The sequence below is a fragment of the Pseudophryne corroboree genome, chromosome 4 (assembly GCF_028390025.1).
Source record: "Pseudophryne corroboree isolate aPseCor3 chromosome 4, aPseCor3.hap2, whole genome shotgun sequence".
In the NCBI taxonomy this organism is placed as follows: Eukaryota; Metazoa; Chordata; class Amphibia; order Anura; family Myobatrachidae; genus Pseudophryne; species Pseudophryne corroboree.
This window is the reverse complement of record NC_086447.1, coordinates 787078478-787093273: the sequence shown is the minus strand read 5'-3', so window position 1 is coordinate 787093273 and position 14796 is coordinate 787078478. Positions and strand designations below refer to the sequence as shown.

The following is a 14796-nucleotide window of genomic DNA, read 5'->3' as shown; positions in this document are numbered from 1 at the left end:
GCAGGGTAAATACTGGCTGCTTTATTTGTACAGTACAATTTAGATTTCAGTTTGAACACATCCCACCCAAATCTAAAGGGTCCCATACACTAGTACGATTTTACACGATTTTATACAATTCCGATATATCCGTCTGATATATTGTATGAAATTGTGTACAATCGTATCTGTTTTAGATCGTATCCAATCTGATGCGCGTCCCCGTGGCTGTCGGATAGGATCCCCTAGGTCAGTGGTTCTCAAACTCGGTCCTCAGGACCCCACACAGTGCATGTTTTGCAGGTAACCCAGCAGGTGCACAGGTGTATTAATTACTCACTGACACATTTAAAAAGGTCCACAGGTGGAGCTAATTATGTCACTTGTGATTCTGTGAGGAGACCTGCAAAACATGCACTGTGTGGGGTCCTGAGGACCGAGTTTGAGAACCTGTGCCCTAGGTCATTGATGCTGCACTAATGGTATATCGGAATTGGATGTAAAAAGTGTTTTTTTTGTGCATGTGATATATTGCATGCAGTGTATCACAGGGAAGTTTGAATGGCATTCTCAGGAAACTCCCAGCCCCCGTAGCTCTCTATCCAGCCCATCCAGTGGTGTCACAAGGGGGGTGCGAGGGGTGCGGCCCGCTACCGGGTGTCACCCGCCGAGGGGTGACACCAAAATGCCGGCTCCTGCACAGTGACAGGAGCCAAGTGCTGCACTGTTATATTATGTGCAGCACTCCGCTCCTGTCACTGTGTAGGAGCCAGCACTGCAGGAACAGCACCCCTGGGAGTCAGCCCTCACCTCCCACACACCCCAGTGACAAAAAAAACAGATTTCGGGATGAGAAGCCCCGCCCCCTCCGTGAAGCCCTGCCCCATTTTCGTGCCTTCAGTGGGCTAAAATGGGTGCTGCCCGCGAAGCCCCGTCCCTCTATTTAAGCCCCACCCATTCCACAAAGCCCCACCCCTTTTTCCTTACTGCCGCACCGGGTGTTACAGAGGTGAGTGACGCCTCTGAGCCCATCAGATGTATCTCATGGTACAATTGTATGCCATACGATATATCACATGCGATGTTTAGCGGCTTCATCAATCGCATGCAATATTTCTTATGCAAAAATAGCACAAAAGTACCAAACCGTATGGAATCACTCCCGGAAAGGTCCCGGGGGAGTTCAAGGGAAATTAGATCCGACTACAGCCTCAGACATATCATTGTAGTGTATGGGGCCCTTAACTCTCTCTGCACATGTTATATCTGCCCCCCCCCCCCCCTGCAGTGCACATGGTTTTGCCCAACTGCTTCCAAATTGCTGCTGCGATCAACTCTGAATTGCCCCCATAGTTACTTGTCCCTTGGCTCCCCTTCTACAGTAAGCCACAGTGTATGCAACTGAAGCCACAGTGTATAAGGACACATCTGTAGAGTGGAGAACAGTATTTTACCCTATTGGTTTCTTCTGTAGAGCTATTTTTAGCCATTGACCAAAGCTTATCATACATACTGTATACATTGCAGCAGCGATAAATGTATGCTATGAAAATGTAATACTGCCCAATGTAATAGTTAAAAGACACTACAATATAATTAATATTAATATTTTGTTTTCATAGATTTTTCGACTCCAAGCAATATAAAACTGGAAAACCTGACCCAGGTAACAGTGATATTGATTTTAATGGATTCAAAGCAGGCAGAACTTGTTTTTTTTCTGTTTAAAGGGACCCATACATGTGAGGGGCATTTCCTTGATTTCCCAATCTAATCCATTCAGCCATTCTGCCAATCGTAAATGCCAATCAGCGACCATCGATAATCGGTGATCCGCAGGGGGAATCAGGGAAATTCAGCATTTTTAATATCCCTAATTTCCTTACCCACGCATTGAGGGATCAATGAATTGCAAGTACCCATCACATATATATGGGGGCCTTTAGGTCCTAATTCTGAGTTGGGAATAAAGTAAAAAAGCAAGTAACTGTGCACTTGGACAAGCCACATTGCCCTGCAAGGGGTGCAAATACATACATTTCTTTTTGCAAGATGGGTACTGTAACCACTGTCTGCTTTTGCTTGTGGCCCACAAATGCTGGACAGCTTTATTTTTACATTGCAATTTAGGTTTAAATTGGGACGCACCTCTTTCAAATCTAAATCCCTCTGCTTATTTTAAATCTGCTCCACCTACAGTGCAACCTGGTTTTACCAAGGTGCAAAGGTACTTGCTTTTTCTTACTTTATTCCAAAATTAGAATCAGGCCCTTAAAATTAAATATCTGTAGTAAAACATTCTAGTGTTTCTATTTATTTATTTTTACAGCCAGTGAATCAGGTCGCACTTAATTTGTATTGTATTTAAAAAAAAAATAGTATTGTAAAATTGTATTTCAAAATGTGGCTCTTTAACAACACATTTTGGGGGTCATTCCGAGTTGTTCGCTCGTTGGGAGTGATTCCGAGTTGTTCGCTCGCTAGCTGATTTTGCAGCATTGCACACGCTAAGCCGCCGCCTACTGGGAGTGTATCTTAGCATAGCAGAATTGCGAACGAAAGCTTCGCTAATTTTCTCGTAACGATTACCCCGCAGTTTCTGAGTAGCTCCAGACTTACTCAGCCATTGCGACCAGCTCAGTCCTTTTCGTTCCTGATTTGACGTCACAAACACACCCAGCGTTTGCCCAACCACTCCCCCGATTCTCCAGCCACTCCTGCGTTTTGCAACTCGAACGCCTGCGTTTTTCCGCACACTCCCATAAAAAACAGCCAGTTTCCGCCCAGAAACACCCACTTCCTGTCAATCACACTACGATCAGCACAGCGTTGAAAAAGCTTCTTTATGCCGTGAGTAAAATACCTAACTTTTGTGTAAAATAACTAAGCGCATGCGCTCTGCGAACCTTGCGCATGCGCAGTAAGCGACTAATCACAGTATAGCGAAAATCGGCAACAAGCGAACAACTCAGATTGACCCCCATTATTTTTTTTCGCTACGGAGCGATTAGTCGCAAACTGCGCATGCGCAATGTACGCAGCGCACCTGCGCCAAGTCAATTAGCACAAAAGTTTGGTATTTTACTCACGGCGTAACGAAGTTTTTTCATCGTTCTGCTGATCGGAGTGTGATTGACAGGAAGTGGGTGTTTCTGGGCGGAAACTGGCCGTTTTCTGGGAGTGTGCTAAAAAACGCGGGAGTGGCTGGAGAAACGGGGGAGTTGCTGGGCGAACGCTGGGTGTGTTTGTGACGTCAAACCAGGAACGAAAAGGACTGAGCTGGTCGCAATGGTAGAGTAAGTCTGGAGCTACTCAGAAACTGCGGGGTAATCGTTACGAGAAAATTAGCGAATCTTTCGTTCGCAATTCTGCTAAGCTAAGATACACTACACAAAATGGAAAGCTGCTCAATCAGATTGTAATGTCACTCAGGTGCTAAAAGGGAGGGGTAATTCTGTGTAGAAAAAAACTGTGTTCCCTAATGCACACCGAGTGAAAAATATTACTACATAATAGTCAGATAATACGGAGATCTTAGTTGCGTATATCTGCAGATATAGGGTTAAGCCCCCAGGCCGATCGACAAGGCTTCTCCGTCACTGGGGGTCCCTAATACTAGGTATGGGTCCGGGGTGCAGGACCCCATGATGTCGGCACAGGTCGGCCACCCCAGGTCAGCACACAGGTGAAAATTAATAGGGGTTAATAAGAAGCACAGAAGTGCTATGTAAGTGGTGTAATTAAAATAATATATACAAAGTGATAGGGAAAATCATAAGTGTTAATAAAGTGTTAGGGTGTGCCGACCCGAAGCAGCCCAGCCATACCGACACAGGGGCCACCGCACCCCACACCCACCCCATAAATAATTACAAATATGTCTGGGTTAAATTCCCAGTGTAAGGCCACATGGTAATGGCTCCAACAGCATCTGAGAGCCAGCTTACCTGGGGATACCCCTGGCTTCCCCTATGGCACTTCTGGAGTCAGCAATCCCTCCTAATGCTGACCCATCTATGCCTCTCTAAATACAATACACAAAATGGAAAGCTGCTCAATCAGATTGTAATGTCACTCAGGTGCTAAAAGGGAGGGGTAATTCTGTGTAGAAAAAAACTGTGTTCCCTAATGCACACCGAGTGAAAAATATTACTACATAATAGTCAGATAATACGGAGATCTTAGTTGCGTATATCTGCAGTTATAGGGTTAAGCCCCCAGGCCGATCGACAAGGCTTCTCCGTCACTGGGGGTCCCTAATACTAGGTATGGGTCCGGGGTGCAGGACCCCACGGGGAAGCTGCAGGACGTGTGGCAGCAAAGCTCATGCTCCCTAATCTACTGCACCCACACTTACAGCAATATTACCACCTCCTAATTGTCCCACCTAGCGCACCTGCAGCCCCTGGACACCTGGTGGAGAGGTTGCGGAGCCAGGAGGTCACTTTGCTGGCCTCTGCAGGTTGCAGCCTTCCCCGGGTCTGAAGCCGCGGTCTGGATTTGCCTGGCGCTCCCATCGCCGATGTGCGGCTGGCGTGGAGATCTGTGTGACAGCTGGGTCCCGCGCTTTGACCACCCTCTAGAAGATGGACGGGGGTGCCCTCTTCCCTGGCTGAGGTGTCCTGGACTGGGAGCTTTGGGTCCACTCCACGAATCTCCTGTTGCAGCGGCTGCCAGCGCCTGTCCCCAGAAATGTGATTGCCCCACTGGCGGCTGCTGGGATATACACAGGTCAGTCTTCTCCCCAGCCCTGACTCCCATAACTAAGGTTTCCCTGCAGCTGGGGGTGAGGCCAGGACCGAAGCTGTGTCCCACCATCTTGTCTTCTGGAGCCTGTGCAGCTGTGCCGCCCAGCAGGAGGAGGCTTACATATAAGCATAAGCACTGGCTCTCCCTGCATTTCAGCTTCTTCCTGGTGCTTCCCAGTGACGTTGGAAGGCCCTGGCATACTCTGTACTAGACTTTCAGCGCTGTATTTCCTGACACGCCATGATTTCTCCTACTCTCCCCACTGGAACGCAGCTCTTTTGTATCATCCCTGGCGCCTTTTCCTTGACATCAGACCAGGGTCATATACCTTTTTTTTTTACTTCTAAAGACCCTTAGTACAACAGGGGAATCACCTACCCCCTCCATACTGGATATTTTTTAATTATTAGTTCTCCACTCTTTAATGACCAGGCTTCCCCCCACCTACAGTACATGTCCACCTGAAATATTTTGACGGCCTCCCCTGGGTGCATTCCCTATTTCACCCTACCTACCTCCCATTGCTCTGGGTTTTATACAAGACCTGGCTGATACATAGTTTTTTGCCCCACGTTGGTTTGGTCCATCTTCGTCAAGACTCCTAAACAAGGGGGTGCTGATATCTCTCAACACTTTACTAGGGGTAATAAAAATACTCAGCATAGGGGTCTTCCCTCCCACCTCACACATCTATGGCTACCCCTGCTGGTTCACCCTCTGCACTTTCTACTAAAGATGACATCTTGCCTCTCCGATTCCTTATCAAGGAGTTTAAGGATTCTCTGGAGTTGAAACTTGGTAAAGCAGTGGCATCTACCAAATCGGACATCTCCTCTCATGCTTCAAGGGCCACCAAGATGGAAACCCGTCAGGATAACTTCCAAAAAACCTTAAATGACACGGGTCGTGACTTGGATCATATCATCTCAGAATTGTCCGAGCTTCGCATTAAAAATGAAGATCTGGAAAACCGTGAACGTATGAACAATCTACGTATCCGCAACATCCCCGTATCAACGGGGAAAATTTGGAACCCTACCATCATACCCTCTTTTCCTTCCTGTTACTGGACTTGGGGGGGACACCGATCCCGCTGGAAAGGGCCCACTTAGCCCTCCGCCCTAAGCCTACGGATGGAGAACCTCCTCAGGATGTGGTCCTTTGTTTCCTCAGCTTCAAAGATAAAGAGAGGATCTTGACCTCTACACGTGGAAAAACGCATATCCTGTTTCAGTCGGTGAAACTCACATTTTTTTCAAGACCTGGCCCCTCTGACTATTGCAAAAAGGAGAGAATTCCGCAACCTCACCAAAATCCTGCGTGACAGAAATATCCGTTATCGCTGAGGATTCCCCTGTGCATTGATCATTGAACTGCATGGTAAAACTATCATTATTAGAGACCCACGTGAGAGCACAGATTTACTTTCACACATCAAAGAATCTGGACCCCCCACTGAAGATGACCATACAGCTTAACAACTGTTCTTAAGCTTGGAGATGACCTCCTGGAGCCCTTCCCCCACTTAACTTTTTCTTAGTTCATGAACGGGTAACGTTATGGTTCGATTTTGTCTTTACAAACCTCTATGTGATGCCTTACACTGTTGCTTGTATGCCCCTTATGCTGATACTTTGGGGAAGATGTGTCCTTAGATTGTTGTTATTTGCTACAGTGTCGCCCGCTACCCCATATACAATGTCTCCTCTGGATGTTTTGTGAGACACACGTTCAGTGGGTTGCAGGGACTTTTGCTAACTTTTCATGTTTATATTGGCCCTCATTCCGAGTTGTTCGCTCGGTATTTTTCATCGCATCGCAGTGAAAATCCGCTTAGTACGCATGCGCAATGTTCGCACTGCGACTGCGCCAAGTAACTTTACTATGAAGAAAGTATTTTTACTCACGGCTTTTTCTTCGCTCCGGCGATCGTAATGTGATTGACAGGAAATGGGTGTTACTGGGCGGAAACACGGCGTTTCAGGGGCGTGTGGCTGAAAACGCTACCGTTTCCGGAAAAAACGCAGGAGTGGCCGGGGAAACGGTGGGAGTGCCTGGGCGAACGCTGGGTGTGTTTGTGACGTCAACCAGGAACGACAAGCACTGAAATGATCGCACAGGCAGAGTAAGTCTGGAGCTACTCTGAAACTGCTAAGTAGTTAGTAATCGCAATATTGCGAATACATCGGTCGCAAATTTAAGAAGCTAAGATTCACTCCCAGTAGGCGGCGGCTTAGCGTGTGTAACTCTGCTAAATTCGCCTTGCGACCGATCAACTCGGAATGAGGGCCATTATTCGTTGTGATTGTGTTTTCTCCTAGTCCCCCCTGACACCCTTATTTACTTTATGTGGCCAGCCTTATCTAATCTGGAAGGAACACTCTTCTATCTCTTTTGATTGTTATGATGGTTAACCTTTTCTGTCTATGTTGTCAAGACTTGGTCAATGTGCACAGAGGGCTACATAGTTTTAATTTAATTGCAGCTTGTTCCTCTCCTCACTCCACCTAGGTTTGAGTATTGAAATGCCTTTTGGAATGGGTGCTCGATGCTTATCAACCATGTTGATCAACAATTTTGTTTTAATTTTTATTTTTTTCATTTCTCTTTTCGTAAATAGAAAAGGATTGAGAAACAATTTTTTTTGTATTTGCATTCCGGGTGAACTCATGTCTCCTTCCCTTTTATGTTAGGTCCCCCTTTCTCTACACAAATGTACCAGTGTGGTTTATTCATTTCCTCACCCCTCTTTTCCCTGTGCCCCTACCCCCCTCCACTTGCCCACCCAGGGGAGGCCATCCCATCCCTTTTACCTAACACTTTACTCATTAGCCTTTAACTTATGTAGACTAACATTCTAACTGTTTAACACTATTTGTATTGCCCTTGTCCTTTTTTTGTGTTAACATTCTACACTGTTTTGATACTAGTTTTTCCCCTCCTTCAAAGCTTTCATACCCTTGTGGCGGTTCGGGATTTCCTGCCCATGCCCATCTGGACACTAGAGTCCTAAATAACGGGTACCTACCCCTTCTCCCTGAGTAGTTTCTTCGTCATTCTCTCTTTCTCTTTAATCCTGCTCAATTGAGGTTGAGTACTCTACCCTTCTTTTTCCTTGCTTCCCACCTTTTCTCCAGCTATAACTCATCTCCGGCTGTCTCTCCCTATTTTAATCTCTACTTCTTTTTCCTGAGCGAGTTGGTTTCTCTATCCTTCCTCCTCCCAAGCCCCCCCCATTCCTATTTTTTCCTTCTTTTTCCTCTCTTTCAGCATTATTTCTTTCACTTTTGCTTCTATGAATGTCCGGGGCCTCAATACGCCGCAACAACGCTCTCACCTGTTCCGCACGATCCTTTACCCTACAGGCTGACATTGTCCTCCTCCAGGAAATGCATTTTAAGAATCCTGGTCATCCCACCCTGACATCCAGGTGTTACCCCACTGTGTTGCACTCTTCCAGTGACTCTAAGCACACTGGAGTGGCCATCCTGATTAGCATCAAACTCCCCTTTGTTCAAGATTCAGTACATTTGGACGCAGACGGTAGATTTATTATTTTAACTGGCAAGCTTGGTTACCTGGAGGGAACCATCGCTAATCTTTATGCACCAAACTCGGGTTAACATCGTTTTTTTCAGTCATTTTTCTCTGCCCCTCACAAACACAGAGCTGGCTACATTGTTTTGGGTGGTGACTTCAATGCTGTACTGGACCCGTTGTTATATAAATCCTCACCCCAAAAATCTCCATGTAAATGCCCCGTCTCTGGCTCATTTTTTAAACATATTAAGGAAGCATCTCTTTTTGACACTTGACGAGCCCTTGATCTGACCTCGAAGGACTATACCTTCTTTCCAGCTCCTCATCATACTTATTCCAGGATCAATTATCTGTTCTGTGGTCCCTCGGCCTCTACTCATTTACTAGCATTGGCAATTACCCCTAATGTCTGGTCCGATCACTCCTCTATCACGTCTACTTTTGATCTTTTGGATATACCAACATGCCGTCCTTCTTGGCGTTTGAATGAGACTCTACTTAAATTCATGTAAAACTAAGATGGGTGAAATCCTCAAGGCCTACTTTTCTCTTAATAATGCTGATTCAGGCTGCTCCCCACTGGTGTAGGAAGCCCACAAAGCTGTCCTTAGAGAACATGTGATTAGTTATGCGTCTCACCGCAATAAAGAGCAAAAAATTAATCTCAGATACCTCACAGACCAGGTTCATTGCCTGGAATCACTCCATAAATGGTACCCCACTGATTCTAATTACAAACAACTAGTAGCTGCTAAAGCAGCTCTTAACACGATTTTGACTGAAAAAATAGACAAATCTCTTTGTTGGCTGAATCAACGTTTTTATGAGAAAAGCAACAAGGCTGACACCATCCTTGCTAATCGATTAAAAGCGAGCAAGATAGCTTCAACTATAGCGTCAATCAGGGATCAACAAGGGGTAAACCACTATAATCCTCCTAAAATGAACTCCCTTTTTACAGAATATTACACTCGCCTGTATAAGTCTCCTGACCTTAAGCCTGTCACACCTGACTCGTCAACACAGATTTCAGATTACTTGCACATTGCCACGGATAGATGCCTTTTCCTCCTCCGCATTGTGTAAGCCCATATCCGATGATGAGGTTTCGGCCTCCCTCAAACGCCAAAAGCCATCAAAACCTACCTTTTGCTTATTATAAATCATTTGAGTACCAACTTATTCCCCACTTGACTTCTACCTTTAATAAAGTACTTAATGGTGAGTTCTTTCATAATGAAACCACCAAAGCCCTTATTACTGTTCGCCCCAAACCAGGCAATGACCACCAACAGATCTCTAATTACCGCCCTATCTCCCTTCTAAACACTGATCTTAAGCTATTTGCAAAGATTTTGGCCATGCGATTGAATCCTTTTCTTCCATCCCTTATCCACCCCGACCAAGTGGGTTTTGTTCCCTCTCAACAGGCTCTCAACAACACCAGATGCACCATTAACCTGGTTCATCATGTTAACTATGTCAGACTCCCTTTCTATACTCCTAGCTTTGGACGCAGAGAAGGGTTTCCTGGATCTTCCTTAACCAAACCCTCTGTAGCTATAGCTGTCAAGGACAGTTCCTCCAAGCTATTCAAGCACTCTATCACAACCCTTCCACTTCGGTCTTTGCGGGCGGGATTCTTTCAGACTCATTCGCTGTGGCCAATGGGACACGGCAGGGATACCCCCTGTCGCCGCTTATATTTGCATTAATAATCGAACCTCTTGCCTGCCGTATCCGGCTTAATTCGGACATTGAAGGCATCACCATTAAGGGTTCACAATACAAACTCTTGCTTTTCGCTGATGACGTTCTCTTCACTCTCATCAATCCGCTTATCTCCCTGCCCAACCTTTTCAAGGAAATGGCTTTCTATGGAGACCTTTCTGGCTATAAAATTAATCATGAAAAGTGGGACGCCCTCCCTTTACATATTCCGGCATACACATTGGACCTTCTTATTTAAATTTTTTGTTTACTTGGCCACACACACCTGGGTGTCCATATCACTAAATCTTACCACTCCCTTTATGAGGCTAATTTCCCTCCCCTATTTAAAAAAAATTCACAAAATGTGGAGAGCTGGAAAAAATTTTTTTCCTGGATTGGCAGAATCAACGCCATTAAGATGAATTTTTTACCCAAATTTTTATTGTATATCTCTTTCAAATGCTGCCTGTGCCGGTTCCTCTCCAGGTCCTCACATCTCTTCAGACTCAATATGGAAAATGTATCTGGAATAATAGAAAATCACATCTACATAGGGACATTCTTCAGAGGAGTTCCGTCAGCAGTGGTTTGGGTCTCCCCTCATTGTCAAAATATTATTATGCTTCCAAACTTAGCCAGTTGGTTGCTTGACATTCCCCAAGGAACATGAGGATATGGGTCGACCTGGAGAGCGACCTGGTGCAGGTGGACTCAATCTCCTACCTTCCCTGGCTTTCCTGCCCTCAAAGACCAAAAACCGTACCTATTGTCCCGACAGTCTCCATTACACTTTCGATATGGGACTCAGTAAATTCTAGACTTTCCCTCTACGCCTATCCTTCTCCACTAACACCCTTATGGTACCACCCCTCCTTTCCCCTGGCTGATTCCCTTTTATGGCTGCTTCATGGACAGCAGCGGGCATCACTTGTTTCCATCATATCATTCGTAACAACATTCCATACTCTTTTGCGGATCTTCAAGTAAAACACTCTGTTCCAACGTCCTTTTTTTACCAATATCTTCAGATTAGAAACTTTGTTACTACCTCTACCAGAACGGTGGGTCCTTTGCATATACCATTGGCTATTGAGCATCTTTGTATTTACCATCCTATGGATAGGGGCATCATCTCCCTACTGTATCATTCCATTCTATCACCAGATTCTTCTCCCCGAGCGGCTTATGAGATTTCCTGGTAAGAAGATCTGGGGATTTCTCTAGATGAAGAGGCTTTGGACGCTATCCGCTCAAGCATCTCCAAATGCTCGATCAGCGTCTCTGTTAAAGAAAATTCCTATAAAGTATATAAACGCTGGTATCTAGTTCCAGAACGTCTACATCAAATTTACCCAGCCTTCGAATCTCTGCTGGCGCCAATGCGGTCAAATAGGCTCTTTCTTTCATATATGGTGGAGCTGGCCTCAGATTGCCCCCTTTTGGTCCCTGGTTCAAACTCTCATACATTCAGTTGTTTCTGATTGCCCCCCTCTTACCCAGGTGATGCTTCTTTTGTGTGCCCCTGCTTACCAGTTATCTAAATTTGATAACAAAATTATCCTACATATAGCCTGTTCAGCTAAATTTCAAATTGCTAGACCGTGGGAATTAAACCCTCCTACCAGTTCTGAACTTGTGAATCGCATCTGGTGTGTGGCAAAGATGGAATATCTGTCCTCCTTGGTGAACAACATGGTGGATAAGTTTCATAGCACTTGGATATCTTGGTATGCATGATACAATGTGGCTCTTCCAGGACTTCTTTGAAGCATTTTCCTTGGTCTTCCTTTTTTTTTTCTTCTCGGTCTTGCTCCCTCCCTCACTCTATCTCTCTCTTTCCCTTCTGGTTCCCTCCTTCCTCTTTTCCATCCTTTTCCTTCTTTCTTTGCCTCTCTTTTGATTCTTCTGCTTCAATATCGAACCCTCTTTTTATCTCCTCACCCTGTTTCCGCACATTTTCCTCTCTGGTAATGTTTGCTGCCTTCCATAAGTTTTTCATGGGTATCCACTGGTTGACCCTCTGGACATTGCCTTGTCCTCTGATTTAGGATGTTTTTGCAAGCATTTCTCTAATATATACAATTCTTTACTGTACCTTTTAATTAAAGGAAAAAATATTGTTTGTTTTTTGTAACTTCATCTTTGCAGATATAGAATGATGATCCTGTAACTCTATGTTGGCGACTCATCTGTATTTTCTGCTGATTTCCATTCTTTCAATACAAATGATTATAATTTATTTTATTTTTTTTCAAATTACCTTTTAATTTGAGCCAGTTATAAAACATTTGGTAATCTGTTGGCTGCAAATAGAACTGTTGGTTCACAGTATTCTGCAAACTGAATCAGAATAATATATCTCTTTTTAAAACCATGGGAGACAGCCACTTGGTTGCCGAATGCACATAGACATCAAGGGGCATTTGCTGAGTTGGCACATATGCCTCCAAATATTAAGCACTAAAAGAATGCATGTACAAAAAATATATATAGAATATGCTGCATATATATTGAAAGGGCCCCACCCTAACAATTACACCATCCGTACTGTTATGGATGCTGAATGCAAGCTGCCATGGATGGTGAATTGGGAGTGTACAGTACCCTCCAAAGTGTATGGGGGAGGCACAGAGAACGTATTTGGGTGGGCGAGGGGTGGAAGGGGGGTTAAGTGTCAGTACTCAGCCTGCACAGTGTAGGGGGGAGTTGTCAGAGCACATATTAGGGGTGAGGTCAGTACTCACAGTGCATGGTATACAGTGTGTGTGTGGTGGGTCACAGTGCTCACCATGCACAGTGTATGGGGGGTGGGGTCAGAGCACATATTGCCAGGTGAGGTCAGTGCTCACAGTGCATGGTGTTCAATGTGTGTATGGGGGGGTCACAGTGTATGATGGGGGGGGGTCAGAGCACATATTGGAGGGTGAGGGTCGGTGCTCCCGCTGTACGATGTATGGGGGTAGTGGGGGTCAGAGCATATATGAGGGAAGGGGTGTCAGTACGCAAACATTAAGTGCATAAGCACTAATATATGAGGCATGACTGCCAGCTGCCCCATGTATGGCATATCATTGCCCCCTGGCCTGTGTATGATTGGCCTATGTGAATACCTGCTCCTGACCCATGACTGATGTACAGTATGAATGTCCCTGTGACTCACACCACAGGGAGGCAGTAGCTCATAGTATGCACTGTTATCTGTGTCTGACCTGTCTGACCTCACTCAGCGGCAGTGCTGCTCTATGCATGCAGAATATACAAATTATCAAGCGCGCTATCAACGGCAGCCAGTGTAGGGAATATCAGTTCCCTAAGATAAAGCAAATCATACAGCACCTGGCCTAACATATCCCCGCTGTCTATAAGAGGATTCTCTCCTAAGCCAAGGGTAAAGGGGATTGCATAATTTGCAAGTTGCCTACCGGTAACATCATACTCACTACTTATGGGACATTGTCAAAAATCCATCCGGTATGCTGTCCATCCCTAATACAGGAACATTCACTATATAATCAAGTCCTAGTCAGCCTATTTATTCCATCTGTGGCATTCCAACCTTATACACAGAGACAGTGTTTTCTATACCATTGTTTTTATTGTCATAATTTTTTATTGTGCGTAAATTAATAAATGTGTTACATTTTTTATTACTATACAAGCCGTCCTGTTTTTCATAAACAGCCAGCGTTGGTGTGTGTATATATACAATTTTCTGCTCTATGCATGCAGGGCTTCTAATGCTGAGCACCAGTGTCCCATCTGTGCTGCTGCTCTTCCGATGCTTAATGACACATCTGTCCAGATCTTCACCCGCCCCCAGTCCTCCTCATCTCCCCCCGCTCCGCTACTCTTACCCATCTGTCTCCTTTTTACAGTTCCTCCGCCCTATTTACCTGTCCGACCCTGTTCTTCCTCTCTGCATCCCATCAGTGCTTCACTCTTCATCTGCCCGTTGGCTTCTCCTCTACCTGCTGCAGCTGCGGCTGTAACTTTAATGGTTTCTGTCTCCTTCTGGGGTGCTGCGTGACCTGCGGGGGACAGGTGGGCACCGAAGGCACAGGGAGTTCAGTTAGGGCACCAGACAGGGGGTTCCGGCTCTAAGTGTTCACCACTACGTGCGTGACTGGGTGCAGGGGACGCGTCAGGCCCTTGACGAACTTGTGGCCCCACAGCAGCTGCATCCTCTAAACCTACTGTAGTTATGCCACTGCACATAAGGTTATTAACATATAAAAAGTTATTTCCAAATATACTTGGTATTCAGTTTAATATTAATGGACATAATAAAGAAAAATGTATCCATAAAATCCTAAAATTAAAATCAATGGAGAAGGGACCTATGAGCTTCAGAGGTGAATATGTAAGCAGCCAATCAGAAAGCAGACAGCTAGTGCTAATAAGCATCATTGTCATCACTGTGTATTTGCTCTATAATGACCCTCAGACCCCTGCAATTGATACCAGTACTAACAGACATATATGCAGCTTTATGCAGGAATGCCTTGGCTTTAAAACTGACCAAAAACGAGCCATGAAATGACAGGAAACCTGCCCAAACAATAGATGTGCCTGTGGCAGGCAAGTTTGGGAGAAACACTGCACAGATCATTATGTTTAAAATCAAAAAATAAATAAATGCTTGCCGTCTCCCCCCCAAAACCATAACCAACCCCAGACCTCTCAGACTGGGCTGGTATGGAAAAATAGAGGAAAAATATTGTGAGGTTCCCCCTATTTTACTATAACCAGCACGAGGCTGATCCGGCCATAACAGAAACAGCCCCAAGCTTGTAAGTCCAGGGCTGTATTTCCTCA

The 14796-nt window shown here is 45.2% G+C and overlaps 1 protein-coding gene across 1 annotated transcript in view; it reads left to right on the top strand.

Annotated features, from left to right (window-relative positions):
* The window catches only part of HAAO (3-hydroxyanthranilate 3,4-dioxygenase), a 177309-nt gene that overhangs the window by 108529 nt on the left and 53984 nt on the right, over nucleotides 1-14796 (top strand). Inside the window, exon 6 of the mRNA XM_063919809.1 lies at nucleotides 1602-1645. Coding sequence (XP_063775879.1) covers nucleotides 1602-1645 — 44 coding nt within the window. The remainder of the gene's footprint in view (nucleotides 1-1601; nucleotides 1646-14796) is intronic.